Source organism: Passer domesticus, chromosome 4, assembly GCF_036417665.1.
Source record: "Passer domesticus isolate bPasDom1 chromosome 4, bPasDom1.hap1, whole genome shotgun sequence".
Lineage (NCBI taxonomy): Eukaryota > Metazoa > Chordata > Aves > Passeriformes > Passeridae > Passer > Passer domesticus.
In genome coordinates, this window is record NC_087477.1 from 73778539 (window position 1) to 73800821 (window position 22283).

The 22283-nt window shown below is 39.7% G+C and overlaps 1 protein-coding gene across 4 annotated transcripts in view; it reads left to right on the plus strand.

Moving 5' to 3' along the window:
• The window catches only part of CPZ (carboxypeptidase Z), a 34302-nt gene extending 19188 nt beyond the window's left edge, over positions 1 to 15114 (plus strand). For 3 of the 4 annotated variants that reach the window (XM_064418794.1, XM_064418792.1, XM_064418793.1), the window contains exons 7-11: positions 4291 to 4449; positions 8485 to 8620; positions 9721 to 9860; positions 12514 to 12613; positions 14281 to 15110. In XM_064418794.1, coding sequence (XP_064274864.1) covers positions 4291 to 4449; positions 8485 to 8620; positions 9721 to 9860; positions 12514 to 12613; positions 14281 to 14636 — 891 coding nt within the window. In that variant the 3' untranslated portion in view covers positions 14637 to 15110. Of the gene's footprint in view, positions 1 to 4290; positions 4450 to 8484; positions 8621 to 9720; positions 9861 to 12513; positions 12614 to 14280 lie in introns of all 4 variants that reach the window. The other variant, XM_064418791.1, reaches the window with a different exon arrangement.
• Positions 15115 to 22283: the final 7169 nt, after the last annotated feature.

The window sequence follows — 22283 nt, forward strand, 5'->3', positions numbered from 1 at the left end:
TGAGTTTCCCTAGTTGGATGCCAGGTGCCCACCAAAGCCATTTTATCACTCTCCTCCTCAGCTGGACAGGGGACAGAAAATGTAACTAAAAGCTCATGGGTCAAGGTAAACACAGGGACAGATTGGTCACTAATTAACATCAGAAGTAAAAGAGACTCAACTTGAGGAAAATTATTTATATCTACTTTATTTATTATTAATTGAATCAGAGTAGAGTAATGAAAAATCTTAAAAACCTTTCCCCTCACCTCTGCCTTCTTTCCAGGCTTAATTTTGCACCTGAATTCTATACCTGCTTCCCCACTGTGGTGCAGAGGGACTGGGAATGGGGGTTGTGATCAGTTCATCCCACATTATCTATGGTACTCCTTCCACCTGAGAGGAAGGGGTCCTCAGACCCTTCCTCTGCTCCAACATGGGAAGGAAAGGATGGAGATCTTCCTTCAGCCATGTGATCACTCTCCCTCTGTGTCCAGAGGTGCAGGGTTGAGGACCAGGCAGCACTGAGGAGGGACAAATGTGTCTTTGACCTCCATTTTTTTGCTAGTGCCTGGTGCAAACTGTGAGTTTGTCCCTGTAACTCTGGATTTCCTGGCTCTAACCTCCTCCTTCTCCAAGTCCTGCTTCTGCCCTGGTTCTTCTGCTGACCTGTGATAGAGATGGTAGTAGCAGGCAGCCACTTGCAGAAGCCATCTTTACAACCATGTATTTAGCTTTCTCAAACACTGTGTAACATCACAGCAGCCTATAGAGGGATGGGTGGACACAGCCCAACATTGCTCTCACAGCTACCACCCCAGCCCTGCCCCAGTTGCAGCATCACCCTGGGTTATCTGTCACAGACAAGGGACCAGGGAACCTTGGCACTCAACCACCCCACCCCACCTGAGCTCTGCCTCAGTGGGTGTGGACCTGGCGTTACAAATACACCACTTCTCCTGCAAAGCTTTTCTTGTTTTCAAAGAAGAAATAAGGTGGCCATCCAAGGTACACCTCAGAGCACCAAAACTCAGGGAACTTCTAGGTGCTCCCCTGACCCCAATGCTGGTCCTCACATAAACAACACTCAAAACATGTCCAAATCCATATGCTTTACAGACCATATGAGGGAACCAGGCCTGTGGCCTTAGTGGCACCACGAAATCCCCTTGCTGCCTGTAGTTTCCTATGGTTCACTAACCTGGCAGTAAGTGGTCTCCCAGCCTTGTATCTCCTCTGCTGATGGTACCATGGCACTACCAAATTAGCTGTCCCTTAATGACCTTCAGTTTTGTCAGGCAGATGAGCCCATGGCTCTTAGAGTGGTGCTTTGTGCATGCAGGAGCATTAGGTTGAATGTTTCAAAACCAGCCTCTCCCCTTTCATTTACTTAACAGTGTTTGTTACCTGCCTTATTAAAGTAATTACCTGAGTGCTGCAGGGCATTGTATAAAGATCAGGAAGCAGAAAGTGAGCTCTCAGCCAGAGCTTCTGCTCCCCAAAAGCCTGGCTTCATTCAGAGTGTTTTGTTCCCCTCTTTTATGAATTATTGTAATAAGTGGTCTGAGGGCTCAGGCAGACAGACCTCAGGCTACATCTCAAATATAGTTCAATTGTCTTGATTCAAACAGAATTCGGAAGTTTATGCCAGTGGAGGCTGGCATACTCTTTAAGAAAATTAGTCTGGCTGCTTTTTAAAGGGAGAAAAAAAAATCTTTGAAAGCCATGGAGACAGTGACTAATTGCAGTATAATTGAAGAAATGAGATTCAGGTTTAAAAAGGGTAGTGGCCCTTCTCTGTACTCATGCAGAAATAATTTCCCTGTTTTCTGGTTGTATTCTGAATTTTTCTTGTGAGATAGATACTTTAAAATTGATCTCATCTGACTTAAAAGCAAAATCCCTGGTGAAAAAAGAAATTAAACTCCACAAAACCGACATTAAAGGAAAAGTCAAAGGCCAGAGTGGCACAGATAACACCTGCTATCATCCGGTGGAGCTGAACCAGAATATGCTCATTTCATGTCACTGAAATGTTATTAGGATAAAAATAGCGACATTGAAAGTCCTGGTTTTTCACAACATTCACTTCAATTCCACTGGCTTTGTGAGACAGCCCTGTCTTGGGGCTTATGCAGGTATCTGCTTAGCCAGTTGGCTGATCAGGATGAAGGCCCAAGGCTGCTGTTTGAAAGCAGGGCTGATGCTGTGTCAGGCTTGGCCTCTCTGGCTGGGCAGCAGGAGCTGGGGCAGCTGCAGCAGGGCAGGAAGCTGATGGGATTTTGGAGCAGCAACCTCCTCAGAAGGGCTGGTGCTATGCACTTGGAAGGTGTTAGCTTGTTCCAGGTGCTCAAGCACACCACTTTTGGCAGAAACTCCCAAACTGCCCAATCCATGGGGCAGGCAGTGACACCTACAGCCCCTTACAAGCCCTCTGGGTCTTCTCTTCAGAAGAGATGGGCTCAAAGGGTGCAGGTGGAAATGGCTCCTTCAGTCCAAAGCACTACTGGGATAAAGATCATTATCAGATCATCCCAGGACACCGTACAAAGGCCAGAAAAACAAATCCTTTGGTGCAGATAGCATTCTTTGGACAGTGCCATATTTCTTGTCAGGAAGCCTGGGGGCTGCTTTCTTCTCCCACTTCTGCATTGTGTGAGTGGGTGTGAGACTGCAAAAAGTTCTTTCCTTTTGGAATGCCCTTTATCTGCCTTTTTAATTATTTTTTTTTATGTCATGCCCTTCCTGGAAACTCTGTGTTTAATCTTCCCTATTATGTAAAAAACCCCTTTGATTAGGCTTCTGGTGTGCAAAGTGCATTCTGTGTTCCTCAGTTGTTCAGACTTTACCTGTTACATCCCATTTTTCAAGTTGCCTCTTCAAAATGCCAAAGTTGAAAGCTACAGAGTAGCATTTATCTCAAACACTAGAAAGATTGATTGAAAAACTATGACATCTATAGGGAGGTAGTCTCATGCTTAGGTCAGGAGTAGACAGGGCAATATCTTCTTAAATCATTCCAGGTAAAACTATGTTTAGACATGGCTTTTCCCTTGGCTTTCTGCCTCATTGATGGAGCTATAATATATAATGCATGGTGCACCTTCACAGTGTTTTTCTCTGCTCCACACCTGGGTTTGTGGATCCTAAAAGGTTTTTTTTTTAACAATAGCAGATTAGGGACTGATCCAAAGAAAACAGGAGTTACTATTGTTGAAACACAGATATATAGGTCTTTAGGGGCTTTAATCAGTTGGTTTGGTAGTTTCTTTCTTGTTTGTTCTGGATGTTTTTTCCCTGCACACTGTTATTCACTAGAGCTCTGGAGCCCTGGCTGCCTGGTTTTCTGACAGCTGAGTCAAAGCAAAGGGTGATAAGCAATCCCTAAAGCAGCCCTAAATAGATACTGGACTAAGTTCATCATAACAGGTATTTCTCATTTTTATAAAACCTGCAGATCTGCAGTGGTGCAGGGTCCAGATGAGCAGCCTCTGCCCTCCTTAGATTTTCCCCAGGTAACTTCTGCCAGCTGCAAGGAAAGGAACCTCAGCTCTCCCGGGGCACCGGCGTCAGTCTGGGCTTGCAGGGACCGGCCACCAGATGCCACTGTTATCCCTAAGAATGAACTAACACCGGAGCGGGTCCCAGAAATTACTCCTCAGAAACGGGGTGAAGGAGCCTCCTGCCTGCGGGGTGCCTGAACATCTCTTGGAGTCTGCTGCCCTCTCCCTTGGCCGGTGTTACTGAGGAGGGACGTCAAAAGCCCCTAAATTTGGTGACATATCTGCCACAGTTCACTGCAGGCAAACCACAGGCATTGCTGTGCTTTATACATATTAGTTTTCATTTATTTACAGATTAACCTGCACTTAAGCATAGCAAATGCATTTTCAACAAGGGATGAGAATTGCAAATTTATCCCCCTATTCCAGTTTATCCATTCAAAGTCAATCCTGCTGATTCAGAAATGAAATTAGATAGGGAGTTATGTAAGTAGTGATAAAAGTTTTCCACCTAAAGTACTACCATCTTCATCTGAAAATGTCAGTGTAATGAAAAGTTTCTTCTGTCAAATGTTCTCTTTCCTTTTTTGTTCCAGTTTGTCCACAGTGAACAATGTGTATCATCCATTCCCTGGAGAAAACTGATTTTCTTCCCCCAGTAACTTTTGGTCCGGAAGAGCCAAAGAGCTTCAACATTCTCTTTTTGACATAGTCTCTTCTCCATTGGGCTTCATCCTGCACAGGATCAAATCCCTTTGAAGTTGCATGACTAGTTACAGCTTTTTATTTTTTTTCTTTTGGATTTCAGGTGGCCCCTGAGACAAAAGCAGTCATGAAGTGGTTGAGGTCTATCCCATTTGTGCTCTCTGCCAGCCTCCATGGGGGTGAGCTGGTTGTGACCTATCCTTATGACTATTCAAGGCATCCTATGGAAGAAAAAATGTTCTCCCCTACACCTGATGAGAAGGTAATGTTGCTTTTGCAGGGTTAGGATGTTGGTTCCATTTGTGGAACTATGGAAAACTTTAATAAATAAAAAACTTTGATTAATTTAGATCATGTACATGTGTGTGTGTATATGTATGCATTTATGTATTATATATGTATAAATAACATATTTATATACATAACCCAAGTATATATATATTTTTTAATATATTATAAAACATTATTTCATCTCATTTGGGTAGAGCTGATGGTAATAATGCCAAGGTCAAGTGCTCAATCCCCACAGAGGCCTTTCACTTAAGACTTGGACTTGATGATCCTCGTGAATTCCTTCCAACTCAGAATATTGTGTGACTCTGATTTATACACTTACTTAATGTCCTTTAAAATATAGGATTGTTTACACATTATCAGCTTGGTCTGGAAGGAGTTACCTATCTTTTGTGAGGCCAAATATGGTTTCATAAAACAGAGATTAGAAAAATCCAGGTTTTAATTTTTAAAGGGAGTAGGCTGTGATATTTTTATCAGTGGTTTCCAGAAGAAAAGGAACAAGCCTGACCAGCAGTGTTATTTTCCTGTGGAATCCATAAGGAGTGAAGGAAAAAAAGATTCATTGCCATATGGTGGCAGCCTTGTAACATTTATTCTAGGTCAGACTAATAGGATTGGTTTCCTCCTCTTGTCCCTGGAAAGTTCCTCATTTGGGACTCACTGTAAATCTTCTGTGAAATTTTTTGCCATCTTTCCTATTTCCCTTTGGTTTCCTCAATCTAGTATTCATTGCCGACATGCCCACCAGGAGAACAGATAGCTTTTCAGACTTCTAGCTGTGCTAAAAATGTCTGTGGCCTCTTAAGAAAAGTGGTTCTTTATATAAACAAAGAACAGTTGAAAATAGTCAGAAGTTGATCTTTGACTTGAAGCATGCTTTATCTTTGAGCATATCTCTAGGCTGACGTCTTCTGAAATGACAGTTCTCACTAACACATATTAAATATTTAAAGATGTATGGCTGTTAAACATTTTCTGTATCAATCCATTTCTTCTGAGCTGTACAATGCCTAATGAGTGTGTGTGTATGAAAATGATTTAGCAGTAAAATTAACCAGTCACTGCACAGCAACAAGCCTGTGTAAGAAATATCTGGTGGTTGCTAGTGCAAGCTGCAGAACCTCTTTCTGAGGACTGGGGGAAATCATAAAATTGTGCTTTTACATCCTCCTGTCTGGGCTGGGGCTATCCTGTGCATAGATGGTGAAGAAATCTTGACATGTACTTTATCAAGCAGTTCACCCCTGGAATGGAAGTTCAGCAGTACTTCCATCATTTCCACTCAGGGACAGCACATGTATTTTGAGTGGGAGGATGCAGCCACACAGACAAAAGGCTCCATCCCAGTGTAGTGCACAGCTGGACAAATCCTAATGGCACTCCTGGCTTGCAACACAGTAAGACGGGGAACCCTATACAGGTGACTGCTGACCCTATAGTCAGTGACTGCAAAGTCTGGTAGTTTGTCTTCAAATCTGGAAGTTTAGACCATGCCAAGGAGGGCTGGGGATGTCTTCAGTGGAAAACTGATTTTTCAAATGACTCAGCACAAGAAATCTTAACAACCCTGTGAGTATCACTTGAAATTTTTCACAGGAAGATATAAAACCTGTAACAGTGAAGTGACCTGCATTTAAGTAATGTGATCTACAGCTGCTGCTGTCAGGGAACCTGCATCCCATAATACAGCAGTTTGGTTATCTGCTGTGCATTGGCCATAACCATTGTTCTGAATGCTGAACTGCTACATTCACTCTGCAAGGGGAAACTTGCAGACCAGGGTGAAATGCTGCAGAGCAGATGATAGCCAGATATTAAAAAATCAAATCTTGAGAAATATATTTAAACCATGTTTCTCCATTTGAAAATGCATCTGTGCTTCCACCTCCCTGTGTCTGTAATGGTGCGTGTGTGGAAGCACAAGGCTCCTCTCCTCTGCTCCAAGACACTGCAGATTTCAAGTCTCTTTTTGGTCTGCACCACAAACTGGGGCAATTTCTGGCTGAGAGCAGGGAGTCTCAAAGCTGGACCATGTCCTTACACTCACATTCTTGCATGTGGTTCAGCCCACCTAAAACCTTTCCATGTTTCAGGGTTTGTGGAGATAGATGTTTTAACACTTTTTTTTTTAAACAAGAAACTGAATTGATGACTCTGCTCTCACCAGAGCAGAAAGGTCCACACCAAGTCAAGTTCATTCCCTTTGGTGAGCTGAAACACTCCCTTCCCTCCCCCTGAAAAACCCAACCTGTGATGGTCAGTGGGGTAAAAGTGCTGGCTGAGGTAACAGCACTGACCTCACTTTACTGGGTGAAACCTCACACCACCAAAGTCACAAGGATTCCTCTGGTTCCCCCTTTTTTTTCCTCTATATTATACCTAAAAATCTAAGTTTCCTTGAGGTCCATGTCATACATTAGCTTCTAAGTGATAACAAATGTATTGATATCCAGGAACTTTTTTTCCTCTTCTCACTACCACTGGCCTTCCTTCACTTGAACTATTGGCTGGGCAAAAGCCTTAAGCCTCTTAGTGTGAAACAAGAGGAGGCTTGGTCACTGGAAAGAGAACATCTGCAGATGTCTTTGTAAAAGGTGAGAATCATATTCCTAACTCATTTAGTCACCTTCTAAACTTTATATCAAATACCTGCCATGGAACATTCGGAACTGGGACCCAAATTCCTGTAGAAATTAAAGATATTGAGCCTGGCACTGAATTATTGGCAGTAAAAGCTCCTCTTAACATATTTAATTAACATCTATTCATTTTCAGCAGAACTCGGAAGGACACAATTTTCTGGTCTGAGCAATATTTAGACACGTGGAAATTTAAGGGAGTTGCAAAAGCATTATATATTAAGTCTGAATTTTTAGTTTCTGGCCATCAGAAGTATTTCAGTAAAGTGTCTTTACACTTACATCAAACTCTCTTTTTACCTTTCCTTTGTTCCATAATTGGTTTAGCTATGTGATTATTAGAAACACTCACAAATACCAATCAGTGTTGTGTGCTTGGTCATTTGGGTCTTCATCCTTCATCTTCATCCTTCATGACAACACTAGGATAAAGCTTTAGGATGACTTCTAAGACTAGGATTTTAGCCACCAAACTTCTTTCACACATTGTCTCAAGCAATATGGAATGAAACTCATGATGATAAATAGTAGCATCAAGCAGCATCTGATAACTGCTGTAGTTTCAATGTTGAAATCTGTGAATCTTGTCTTAGCAGATGAGGTCCAAATCGACAAAAAGGAGAGGGAGGATTTATATACAAAGTTGGAATAAGCATTGGAGAAGAAGGGCAGAAACATGATTCAAATAAATGGTTTCTTCAAATAACTGCTCTTTCTTCTGTCTTCACTACATGTTCTGCCACTGTTTCTTTCTGCATGGTGACTGCTCTGCTCTTCATCAGTGTCAACACTCTTTGGAAATCAGTGGTGACATCCTGCATCATCACATCCTATCCTTCACTTTTTGGAATGGTTTCTGCCCCACACAGAAGCAGCTCTCTCTGAGGTCAGGCTGGCAGGTTTTCCTGTGTGAGTGATAAGTGCAAAGTAAATTGACACTGACTATTTTAAACAGCGTGAAGATTTAGTTGGGCTGAAGGGTAAAAAATATCAAAAGCTGAAACAAAACCTAAAAGAGGTCTATATTTCAAGTTTAAAACCTGGGACTTGAAGTACAAAAAATGTCGTCTGCTCCTGCCCCAGGCGGTAGATTGAAGCCAAGTATCAAAAAATCTGCTGGTATTTAATATGTTGTCCCTGGATAAATATATTGGATTACAGAGAAGCGCCCTAAAGAAGAAGACAAACCAAAATTTCTTAGTGACAAAGGAAACTTCCTTGTAGAGCAGTTCATCACCTCCTTCAGTCTCAAGGACACAGGGTGGCTCATTGTCTGGACTCACAACAGCAATAGTTAATAACAGCAATGGCAAAGTTTTCCATTTGTAACAGCAAAGATATTCCAATCATGTCTGTTACAGGTGTTCAAGATGCTGGCTAAAGCCTATGCAGATGCACACCCTGTCATCTCAGACCGGTCTGAGCTTCGCTGTGGTGGGAATTTTGTGAAACGTGGAGGTATTATAAATGGTGCTGAGTGGTACAGCTTCACTGGAGGTAAAACCACTTTACCATCATATCAAGTGAGGTAAAACCTCTATGTGACCTTTATAAGACACCATGGTTTGAACAAAATGATTTTATTCATTTCAGTTTGGTTAAAGTCCTGCCCATGAAAAACATAATTTGTAGAGTATTTAAGTAGTAAAATCTATGTTGGTAATGTTTTTATGCAGATAACATGGGATGCATTCAACCCCAATGGGACTTGAGGAAAATTAACAAGTTAGGCAAGGGTCAAATTTGTTATATCATATAATATTTTTATTTTCAAATCTGGCATGTAGGAATAAATGCTTAATGCTATGCTCTTATTCCTTAGCTTCATGAGTGTGAATCCATCTTGTAGACTATGCATGTGGTGCTTTCTCATTTGTTTAAATAAATTCTTTTTTCAGGGAAAATTATAACAGAGACAAACATCCAAACCATTTGTTCTTCCGTTGTTAATTTGATTTCCCCAAAAATAGTATTCTGTTTTCTTTAGAATTCCTTCAATACTGGCATGGATAAAATATTAGTGTTCAGGATAAATTTTCAGCAGTGCTTCAGTTGTGTTTTCCAATACGACTCAGCTGGATCCCCGAATAATTATGTTGAAACTAGACATTTGGAATGCTCTCAGGCATGCATGAGAATTAGGTTTAGATCTCTTTGGCTTACATTTTTCCCAAAATTATATGCAATGTCTTTTGTACAGGAACAGTTTTGAACATAATAGTGGCAAAAGGTAATTTCTGTTCTGGTTACCTTTGGCAATCACCTCTGATACAGCCGATTATACAATTACTGTGATTAACCAATCTTTATTGCTCTGTTGCTACTTCTTGGCCAGGTGAATAATAATATAAAGTTATGCTTTTTGCCTGAATGAAGTGTCATTGTCATTAATTTATAGTTGAAACAAGTTAATTTATAGCTGAAACAAGTTGTAGAATTCTGAATTTGTTGAACACTTTTTATATATTTGCGAGCACTTTTTACAGTATAATAACCCACCCCCATGGGGACAGCATTCAGCTGACTGCAGCAGCAAAGCTGCAGTTAAAAGCTACATGGCTGCTCATGATCTCTCCTCTTTCTTTTTAAACCTGTAGGTATGGCAGACTTTAATTACCTTCACACAAATTGCTTTGAAGTTACCGTGGAGGTAGGATGTGAAAAGTTTCCTTTGGAAGAAGAACTGTTTACAATCTGGCATGAAAACAAAGGTGCCCTTCTGAATTACATGGAAATGGTACTGCTCTGCTTTTACAGACCTTTTTGCTTTCTGTTTTTCTTTTTCATTCTTTGTCCAAATTAGTTTCTTTGCTGTTTTCCCGGTTAACTCTCGAGATGATGCTGAATCAAACACCACACTCCTCCAGGGGTCCCAGTGCCTCAGTTTATCTGGCAGGACACAGGTGGTATTTTGTCTGTTCTGCAGAAGGGATTGAAAGTGAGGACTGCAAAAACCTTGAAAACAGTGAGAAAAGGAATTATCTGTGAATACTTTGGGCAGCATTATTCATCAACTGTCAAAAATTTTGGCACTAGAGAAAACCTTAATATTCAGAAAAGTATGAATGAATCAACTTTCCTCTTGAAGACTAAAGCAACAAGATCTGCTCTCAAGAGAGCTTCCTGAAATTTTCCTTTCCATATTCCATGTTTGTGTCCCAAATCCTACTGTCCCACAGCAAGAAATTAAGATTCAGTTAAAATCTTGCTAGAAATGCCATTTACACACTTTCCATCTTGATTTCTTTATGAAAGTAGTTATTAAATATCTGAAGCCAAATCTTCTAAAGGAAGAACTGTGTGTCTCTGAGCATTAAAACGTGCCACTTAAATGTCATTTTTAATAATAAGTTTAAGCTCAGCAAAAACAAATACCTCACTGACAATAAGTAAGTGAGCACAGAAACAGAAGTTGCTCATCTTTCTTTCAGCCATTAGTAGATTAGCTTTCTGTCATGCCTTATTTTGATAGAGTATGCAGTAATTTAAAATTGTTAGGAGTGTTTTTATGGCCTTTCTAAGCAACCTCTTGCTACTTGTGGTAAGTATTATCATTCAATAAAGTCTACAGTACAGACCACCAAACTCATTTCGTTTTACAGCTGTCTGATGAAAATGAGTTTTAGTGAATCCAAATGGAGCTGGGTTAAATCCATATATATTACAATTGAAGTCTTCAAGATGTAAAGATTTTATAGTGTGAGATACTGTAGAAGTCTGTGCTGGAAAAGCTTTTTGAGTAAATGCAGGACAGTAAGCAAAACAACTTTGCAGATAAGGATGACTGAATTACCCACGATAAGGATTAAGTCTGCCATAACCAATTCAAACTTTTCTTATTCTGATATATACCAGGCTGTTTGGTGTGTACAAATATACTTGGCTTAACACACAGAAGTAGAATTCATTTTCCTAAACACTGATCTCTTCTCCCCATCAGAAGCAATATCAAAACACCCTACCAAAGTCATGTGACACCAGTTTGAGGAAAAATGAAAAATAGTACATTTACTAAAGCAAAGCAAAGCCAGATTGTGAAAGAAATTTCAGTTTTGTCATTTTTATCCTGTCTTGTTATAATTGCAAAATTAGTATTGAAGCTGGATGAGGTCATACTACTTTGAGTATGTCTACACTGTAAATTGAATTTGAGTCTGAGATGACTCTTATGACCATATTTACTCTATCCATATGATAAATCCCCAAGTTCATGCTGCAAAGCAAATTGCAGTTTTTCATTATAAGGGATAGTTTTCCAATCCTTACATTGAGTTGCTCCTAAACTTTTCAGTGAATAGCTTATCTCAAAATATGGAATAGCTGCTTAACAAGAGCAGTGACAACACAGTCTCACCTTGATTTAAAAACTGCGGTCACTAGACTAGACTTTTTTTTTCCAACTTTGTATTATCAATTACTGTGAAGTTGGATACTTTGATGGTTATTCTTAAACATCTTTATATTCCAACAGAAAAGCAAGTGTACTTTTTCCATTGCTTTAATGTTTTGTGGTTTTTTTCTATTCTTGTCTTGTGACAAGGGTACTGGGAAGTGGAAGGTGAGCAAAAGAGAAAAGAGGAGGTGGGGAAGTCAAGGAAAACTCAAATTGGTCATAGCTATTCAGAGAAAAAAATCAAAATGGGATTACTTTTTACTTAGAAAGGTCATATGCATTTACTGATATAAAATATTTTAAATTTGGAACACTGTAAACAGAGAACCTTGAGAGGCTTAATGTTTAAATACTTGGAACTTTTTTTCTGTCTTGTTTTATTTTATTGAACTTCCAGTATAGCTGTTTGTGGACCTCCTTGTATGAAAAAATTCACATTGCTCTTTAGTTTGTCACCAAGCACATTTCTCAACAGCTCAAGCAGCTCAGTTCTGTGCTTGTAGAGAAGGGGAAATGGCTGTCATACACACTGCTGTCATGACATTCTGACAGGCAGTGAAGTGTAGGCAGCGGAGTGATGATGAGTTACAAGTACCTGAAATGATGCCTTCTCATTGTGTTCAGGGCACCAGATTGGTTTTGAAAGCCTTAACTTTTCATTTCTTTGTGGTTCTGTGTTTAGGGCAGACATTCAGAAACAGTCCTTAAATACTGTGGTCACACCACAAGGTGCCAGTGATTTGTGCAGAGAAAGGTCTCTCAATGCAGAGCCACATACCTATCCCAAAAAAGCTCAGGTTCCATCTTCCCTTTTCCTCAGTCCCCTTGGACCTCCCTAAATAGGCAGTGTGATCTGAAGGGGCATTATCTCTGGAGAGCCTCTGAATGGGGTGAACTTTTTAAAGTGAACAATTGTTTCCTCTCTACAAAGGTTTTCTTGTGAGGAGGTGGTATTGCAGTGACTCCCATCTAACTCTGCTTTGCTTTGCCTTGCCAGGTTCATCGGGGGATAAAAGGAATTGTGTCTGATAAATTTGGCAACCCAATAAAAAATGCTCGTATTTCAGTCAGGGGCATTCAACATGATGTCACCACAGGTAATATTTTTGGTTTAAGATTTTTTCTGGGGCAGAGTGAAAGTACTGGGAGCTTAACCTGCAAAAGTATTGTCCTGTTTGGTAGAAATGACACCTTAATGGAAAACTGAAGGCTCAGGTGGGGGTTCTCTTCTAGAATAACAAGAGAGAAGATGTGTTAAACTGACTGCTAAGTCTGTCTGGTCTCTGGGATGATGGAGTTAGTGATGTGAAAAATTTCACCTGGAACAGTCTGCTGTCCACCAAAACCACTGTTTGGAGGAATATGGCAACAGCTCTGCTCAGAGACTGTAACTCAGCATGTGGAGATGTGGAGCCTTGATGGAATAAGTTAGTTGAGATATTGTGAACATATTGTAGGTAGTACTGTAGGATCCCTTCTGATTTTCACAACTAAAATAATTGTAGAATTTGAAGGGTCCACAACCTTTCCTGTTCATGTGGAAACACATAAATATGTGCAATTCTTGGACAATCATTATTAGAACCTTGAATTATGTTCACTTTATACTTGTCACCAACTGATAAACACATATTGGGCATATACCACTGTTACTTTTCGCAGTCATAAAGTTCTGAGCTCTTAGTCTGTCACTGAAATCAATGCTTTCTTTTTATTATTGATTTCAGTGAGAACAGGCTAGGCCATAGAAGTGCAAAATAGAAGACATGAATGGTTACATTTTGGTCTAATGATCGTTGTTGAATCAATTTGGAAAGCCAGAATGGCTTATAATGTTTTCCAACTTTCAAAAAAACTAGTACTAGAGAGGATACAATAGTGGAGATGATGCAGATTATTGGGGCTGGTGGGAGACTCTGGCATGAATTAGAGTCTTTTTCGAACTTCTTCCCAGACAATGGCTTCCCATTGGCAGTGGACCTTTAAAGGATTAAGAATTAAATAAAAATATGTTTACAGTGTAGGAAAGAGAGTATTCGCTCTGAGTTAGGTGGGGTTAAAAATGTCATATGGTTAAAAAGTTGGGTTTTTTTGTGTTAAAAAGAACTAAGAAATTCCATGAGAAAATAGTATTAACACAACTAACTGAGCTAAGAGACTTGCCATCCAAAATAAAGGAAATATAAAATCAGGAATAATTTTTTCAGTTTTAAAGCTCCCTGCTTTTGCCTGCAGGGTCTAACCTTCAGCTGGAGGAAATTTACACCCATTTTACACTAATGGGCAATTTATACCAGCTGCAGCTCCAAGTCCATAGTCTTACACGTGAGAATGTCTGCAAAGGAATTGAATGTAATTTAATAAAAAGAGGGATTTCTTAGCTCCTTAGACATTCTAAATATATACATACGTGTATATATTGCTGCCTGGGTTCTGATTTGGCTTTCTTAAGTTTCACTTAGTTTTAAATTGATTTCTTTGGGAGTTATTCCTTGTACCCTTGGGAAAAGCAGCATGAAGGAAAGCATCTCTTTCCTGTGATACAGAAACAGCAGGTAGTGACATTTGGCATGTGAATTTTACTCCATTACCTCCCAAGGGACAAGTTTTCACAGGCAAAGTCTCTTTTTGTCATCTGGAGTTTGCCTTCAAACATTTCCCAACATCTGAGCTGCCTCTGTGTGCCCACGGCTGCGTGTGCAACCACAGGGCCTGCGAGGCAAAAACCTGAGCTCAGTTTTGTTGTCCCTGTCCCTTTCCCAAGCTGCCGACGGCGACTACTGGCGGCTCCTGCCTCCAGGGACGTTCATCATCAGCGCCCAGGCGCCGGGCTACAGCCGCGTGATGAAGAGGGTCACCATCCCCGCCAGGATGAAGCAGGCTGGGCGAGTGGATTTCGTGCTGCGGCCCGCGGAGGCCTGGCCCAACAAGCTCCTCCGGCGCTCCATGGAGGACGCGTACGACCCGTACGACCCGCTGGAACTTTTTGACCCTCACGCCCAGCACGGGCAGGCCGAGGCTCGCGGAGGGTCCGCAGCAGGCAGGGAGAAGCCCTGGTGGTGGTCGTACTTCAGCTCTCTAGACCTGCACAAGCCTCTCTGGCTGCTCAAGCAGCGCTGAGGGACGTCGCCACACTCGGCTCGGCTCACTCCGCTGCCCTTCCAGACACCCTCACTGCTCTTGGCAATATTTAAATGTTTCATTTGAAAATATAATATTAATTCAAGCACGCTTGCTTCTTTTGTTTTCTCTTCACACACAACTGAGTATATTCAAGTGGGCTTTTAAGTATTTAAAACCAACGGTGCACATCCAGTCAAAGGCCAGATTTTATGCAGTTTTTTTCTTGGTAATGCTCGGTACTTCTGCCCATGTAGTTAATCATCACATTCATTATTTATTAGGTTCTAAGTACCTGCAGGAAAATATTCCTGATCCTTTAATGCATTTTTGTACATGTTTTAATACATTAATGATAACATACTAAAAACAACATTCAGAAACACTCAGAAAACTCTTTCATTTTCTCTTTTTACATTAGCATATTAAGTTCATTACCTCTTCTAATAACAGCGCAAAATATAGGGTATTTTATAAAATTTTCAATGTTTTTACAAAATTTAAAATAAGCTTTTAATGTATTTAGCAAAATGCTGGAAAATGCCTTTACTGCTGAAAATACATACTATAAATGTGTAGACATAGAAAAATACATGAGATAATTCATGAGGAATTTAGGTTACAGTGTGACATATTACACTGAAGCTTTTAACATCATGTACTGTTCTGAGCCTATGTACACCTTAATGAAACTTGTAGACAGCAAAGAAATCAAACTTCTTTTCAAGATACTTGAGTAAAGCTCAGGGAATAGTGGTCTTGCAAGATGCTGTCCTCTCAAATATCAGATGCAATGTATTTTTTAAGGTGATATATATGAAAAAAAGTCCTTGATTTTGATGAAACACATAGCCCACACTTCCTTTTAGCCTGGGCTGTTAATGAACTCCCTATACAGGCTGTATTCCCCCCTCTAAATGCCACAGTGCACGAATGGTGTGATTGTTGGAGCTGATTTACTTTCTGCAGGAGGTGCTGGATTAGCTGTGTGGATTGCCCTATGAATTCTGAAAACTTTTTTTGCTCATTTTAGGTAAATCAGCCCCATTGCATGAACTCCATAGTCCACATGCACATATCTCGTACTGCAGCTCCCTAGGAAGACCCAAGAGATGAATGATCCTGATTCTGCAACCAGATGCTGCACATGGCTAAATACTTTATTCCCAGTTGTAATCTGATTGAAGTTAGGAGTCTGTTATTCATGTGCTTGGATGTCTGCAGGACTGGAGACTATGTTAAAATGAAAGAAAATTATTTCAGAGCATTAACAAAAAGTAATTATATGGGAGTGAATGTACTGCATGCACATGGATAAGTGTTCCTTGCCCAGGCTTGCCAAGTTAAAGGAACTCTGAACCCTAAATATGCCAAAGAAAATTGAGCAGGAGATACACCTCCAGACTTTATTTCCAGTAATAGGTATTACTACTATTTTCTTTGGGCAATTTTTTTCAAAGACAGCTTCTTGTGAAAACAGTGGTGAAGCTAACAAAATCAGAACAATATGCTAAATTGCTAAGTATTAGCTGCACTTATTAAGCACATAATGTGTTGCATGCTTAAGAAGATGTTTTCTCTAAGTACTTCCTAGATTCTCACAGACCTATTTAGAAATTTTTAAAGTGATCACAGTAAACCCAAGCCTGCTGAAATGCAAAACACAATGACTCTGCAGAAAATCCACTTATTTTCTGCAATCCTGAGCTGAAAAAGTAGACGAGAGTCAAGACTTGGGAAATATGATTTCTGAGTATATTGTAAAGACATTTTATGTTTGAGACAGTTTGAAAAATAGTTTGCTGTGCTACTATGCCACTTATGGTATAGTAGTGAAAATGGTATTAGAGAGCAAGAATAGTCTCTCTCTCCACCTCAGTCTTAAAAAGAGGTGTCCAGCAGAGAAAAAGTTAAGATCAGAACCTTCTGCAGATTCACACTCAACAACCTCTATAGAAGGGATGTATTAAACTCCATTGAAGTAACTGTGAGGCTCTTGGGAAAAGGTGTGCTTCAGTCTTCTGGAGCTGTTTAATCTTTTTCATAAGAGGAATTCTTCCATTTTCAATTCCTTTGGAAGTCGAAAAGACTGGTACAATGACTAAGTAGCTCCAAAAAATCCATTTTACTTTAGATGATATTTAGGACTTATTTATTGGTGCTTTCAGAAAGAAAAGAAGCAAAGAAAGAGGAAGAAAAAGAAAGAAGGAAGGAAAGAAAGAAAAGGAAAGCAGAGAAAGAAAGAAAAGGAAAGAAAGAATTGGTCAAAGCCAGCCAAGTAACAAAGTAATCAAAATTAGTATCACCATTCTATTTTTATTTGAGATTAATATAGATTTAGTTCTATATATATACATGAGAGAAAATATTGGCTTGGATGTGTATCCTGAACTGGGTTACATAAATCTTCTCCAATGTTTATTTAAATCAAAGAATGTGTGTTTAATATCAGACAGTTTTGTTAAAAAAAAAAAAGAAAAAGAAAAAAAAGGAGAGAACCCAAAATAACCCACTCCGTGACTATAATATGGTTCAAAGGATTTTTAAGTGGTGGTGAAATTTAAGCAGCTGTAGGCAGCTCTGTAACTAATATGTGGAAATGAACACAGTGATCAGCTCCCTAATGCACCTCTGTGAAAGGCTCATATACAGAGTTCAATGGAACATAAATTTAGGAGAATATTAAATACTTTTTAAATACAAAGAGGGATTAAAATGCTTCAATGAAACATGCCCTCCTACAAGTGAAGTGAAAGTAACACAGGAAATAAGTGAGAAATAACCAAAGTTGTCTGGCAGTCTCCTTCATGCTTGAGCCCTGCCTTGGAGACTGGGCTTGGCCTTTTTCCAGTGCTACTTTGGATCGTGACAGGTTCAGCAGCCAGACAGTGCTGTCAGAAATTATTGTGTGTGTTCATCAGACTCCCTCTCCTTTTAAGTCAGAGTCTACATAATTATTTTCAATTACCTTCCAACCACATATTGAACAGTATTGATGTATGTTTTTGCAACATCCTCCTTAATAATTAATTTTCCCAGTCTCCATATTTATTTCAGAGGGATCTTCTCTACCATGGAGCCAAACTTTTCTGCACAATAACACTAATAACTGTTTTGACCTGCCAACTGTCCAGACCTCACTGCTCTGCCAGCAATGAATCTTCCCAAGTCAAAGCGTGCAAATCTAGCTAACAGCATTACAAGCACAAAGAGCAAAGAGAAAGCTCTGCTTATGTCATATGTGCAATTTCTCTTTCACTCATATGCAAAAAAAAAAAAAGCCAAGAACACATTAAAAAAATATCAGCAGTTAAATCACAAGCTGTGTGGATGAATTATACAAAAGACAATTTGGGTCTGTTTGTTCCATTCATAAGAACTTTTGAGATCAAAAGTAGCAATAATAAACAAAGGCATAAAATTTGCAGCTGTTTACATCTTCGTCTCCTGTAAGAAAATTGTATTCCAGTCTTGGGCCTCCCACATATAGGAAGGAATACCTTTGTTTTCCTAAAGACAGGAAAGAAGAGAAAGGTGTCCTAAGCAAACTGCTGAAAACAACTTTAAGTGTTAAAACCACTGAGTATGAGAAGCTCTTCCTGTTATCATTTTTCACAGTGTTTATGCAGTTTTTCTCCATTTCATGCCTTAGTTTAGCAGCTAAAGGGAAGCACTCCAAAACAATATTGCAGTCTGTTCTGAAGTACTGTGAACCAGCCGTCGATCAGAGTTTGCCAAGCCAGTGCCATTTCTTTGTGTCCATCACTCGAGTAGTGCTCTGCAATTCAAAAACAAGCCAGAGATGTCTTTAGTGTTACAAAAGCATCCATCAAAATGAGACAGGTCTGTGTGTCTCTGAGGTGATGCTTGCAGACAGGCTGGGAGATCTCTGTCATGGGTGGGCATTCACCCCACAGCAGTGACGCACTGCAGATTCAACCTTTGGGAGAGGAGGAGCAGCAGGGACTGGAGCTGTTCGATGGAATGGATGGAAATGTGAGCTGAAGCTGATACACCTCTTTACAAAGCTCCTGTCATAGGTACTCTCATGCTGTTTTCCTTCACTGTAAGATGTGCCTTTTGAAGATTCCACAGAGTAAAAGGAGTGGATGGGAGGTTGCACTATACTTCCCCTGCTGTCTTTGTCTTCACAGCATCTTGGAGGAGAGATCCCCTATGACATTTGTCTTTTCTGACATCATGCAGTCTCAAGTTGTGCAGGCAAAGGGCTTCTCATTGACCTCCTTGGTGGGGCAGCCAGACCTCTGTGAGGAGGTGTTCTGCCTCCAGCCATCCCTCATGCTTGGGTGACACCAGAAGGGCTTCTCTGTAGTGGCTCTTCAGTGACTTTTTTCATCCTGGGTCTGGGTCAGCTTACATCCAAGTGTGAGAGCCTGGAAAAAGGGGTGGGATGGTATTTTTAACAATAAAATCTTCACCAAGTCAAGTCTGCTTTTCCTACAACAATAAGTGGGGTTTGAATTTCCCTAAGCATCAGGGTTTTCAATAAAAAGTATTGTAATGATGAGGACAAAATTTTTTTTGCCTCTTTCATAAGCAGATGTGAGATATCTCCTAATGAGCTGCTGGCAGTCCTATCAGCAAAAGCTGCTGAAAAACATAAGAGAGTGTTTTGCAGGGAGCTGATGATATAACTTTATCAAGTCAATCCATCTAATAAGGATTATCAGACATGAATAGTTGTATTATGGTTTTATTATCCCTTCTCATCAGCCTTTCTTATAAGAACCAAGTGGGCACAGACTTGTTACCCAGACTGGCTCACGTTGGCCATAAGAAGTCTGGGTGAGATCAGGGACATGGGGGTCTTTTGAGGGCAGGAATGTGCTGAGGACTTTTGCTGGCACATCTGCCACCCAAGGGAAGTGAACAAACTAGCCCAAGTACTAACATCACTATTTTCCTGGTGAAAGAAGAAAAAAATGCACTTCTGAGATGATATGGATGTGTTCACAGGTAAATTCTTGCTGGACTAGCTGCAAATTGTTCCTTTGGCTGAGACAGTCAGAGCAGCAGAGTGGAATGCAGGAAATTCTGGTCTGGATCAGACCAGTGGCCACCTCCATGCAGTGCTGGTACATCACGAGCTCTTTTTGGGAAGTAGAGTAAAGCCAGTGGTTGTGTCTGTGTCAGCTGAACAAATATAACAACCTCTTGCCAGGGTTTAGTTCTGGGATGTCATCATGTCCTGTACCAGGGCTAGGGTAGTGCTGAGGGAGGTCCCCACGTGTTTCTGCATCCCTGTGCTCATGATGCAAGTTCCCCATGGTCTTTAAGAAATGCCATGAGCCTTTATTAACCCACAATACAGTTTACTCTTTTTCTCACTCATGCAGACAATCCTCTAAATGAACTCTATATTGCAAAAGGGTTTTTATATTTATTATATTTGAAATTACCCCAACCAGGACTCCAAAAATTAGAATGATAATTTTGAACTTTTCTTAATTTATACACACACTTGTGCATTCCTATATACACATACACATGCCCATGCACATACATGGAGGCATATTTTTATAGAGTGGGCATGTAAACAATAATGGATTATGTTGTCATATACTACCTATTATTTTGCATTGCAATCAGAAAGATATTCAAGCCATTAAAAATAAAAAGTATTATTGTCTTTATTTAATTTTGTTATTATTTCTGAAGACTTAATAAATTGTTGCAAATCAAATAATATCTTCAAAATTTATCTTCAAAAGCAGATGAGTCACAAAACCTAAGGTATTTTTCTTCATTAATTTTTTATCAGCTAAACTGAATGAACCATTAAATATAAATATGTACATTTTCTGCCCAAAATTAGCACTTGTACATTAATGCAAGTGATTTATTTAATTCTTCTGTTTTTATTAAATAACAAACTTAGGCAATTCACAAGGTGCAAGCCTTCAGTAATAGAATTACTAATTAAATAAAAGGCAAAATCTGAATAAGTTAAAGCAGCAGTAAGGCTTAGTGGTTAGGACTACCAGGAATCAAACAAAAGGAGAGACAGGACAGCTAAAACAACATTGTTTTGTGACTAATGCAGTGCTCAAGGTGACTTTTCTGCCTTCCAGTAGATAACCAGGAAACAAGAAGTTTTTGACAAATTATTTTTTTTTTACTGATGTTAAAATATGAAAGGAGAACAGACAAATTTACTTTAAAAATGGAATGCAGACTCATCTGTGTATAGGAAATAAATAACTGCAGTCAGTTGAAATCACTAACAAAACATTTGTCCCATTTGTATAGAGGACACATGGAAACCCCTTTCTCACCAGAAGGTAATTTCATTTTAGGCAAAAGGATTGGACAAGTCCAAAGATCTCAGAGCCCCTGCTCAGCTATTCCAATTTGTGCACCAAAAGAATGCAGAATACCTTTCTTCTGATGTTAATAACACTCACATGAATGTCTGCTTGTCAGCTTGCTCAAAATCATCAGTCATGGCTTGCTCAGGGGTACAGCTTCTATTTCATTCTCTGCTGGGATTTACAAATTGGATTTTCATCTGACTACCTCCCCTGAAAGGCTTGGTCCAGTCAGCACTCATGTTGCTCATCTGAAAGACTGCAGTATCTGTGTCAACTTGCATTTAAAACAAAGCTAGAGAAGGCAGAGCCTTGAATATCCCTCTGTTTAAAGTATAGCTGATACATCCTCAGCTCTTCCTTCCATAGAAAGTGCTTTGGAACCACATATTCTCTCTTACTGGGCTATTTTCTAGTGATTAGGCCCTCTGAATAAGCTACTTGATATTTCTTAAGTTGATATTTTTAAAATAAATCATAGTATCAGAGAAGCCTAGAATGGTTTGGGTTGGACAGGACCTTAAAGTTCATCTTATTCCAATGCCCTGTCAAGGGCAAAGACACCTTCCACTGCAACAGTTTCCTCAAAGCCCCAACCAACCTGGCCTTGAACACTTCCATTTCTAAAGTTAAAATTTTAAAAAATTAATTTAAAATATGCCATAGTTATTCTCCCCGTTTTCAAGGGTTTCTCACCATTATTAAAGTGTATTAAATACATTTATCAGACTGGACATGTGAAGAGACCTGTGGAAGGTATCAACTCACTAGACTTTAATGTTAATATACACAACCAAGATGTTAGCTCTAAGATCAGTTTATAGTTAATGCAGATAATGATGCACTAACTTAGATGCAAACATTTTCATAACAACTCTACCCAGGCCCCAAGTTTCCAAAATAGTGGCAATTTCTGGCACAATTCTTGGCACACACAGAAACCTGAGTGTAGCTAATTGGAGAAATTCACTGAGAAAATGGATAAATCTGTAGTCTTTACACACACCAAGATGAATTTTGAGGATCTCATCCTTTAAAGGTACTAGCAAATTCTACTAAGGACCATTTCAAGTCCTTTTCCTATCACTTTTAATGTAGAAATACATGCTTGTTTATAAATCTTCCACCAAAACCCTATTGCCAGTATGAAGCTTGCAGGCACGTGCAAGAGAGCAGAGCTCCATCTGGTTTATGTTCAATCAAAAAAAAACAATAAGAGAATGAACCTAAGTCTCTGTGATTTACAACAATAATTTTTGACTGGCACTTAGTCTGAATCCCGTAAATTTTACAAATTAGGAAGTATGTCTTCAAATGT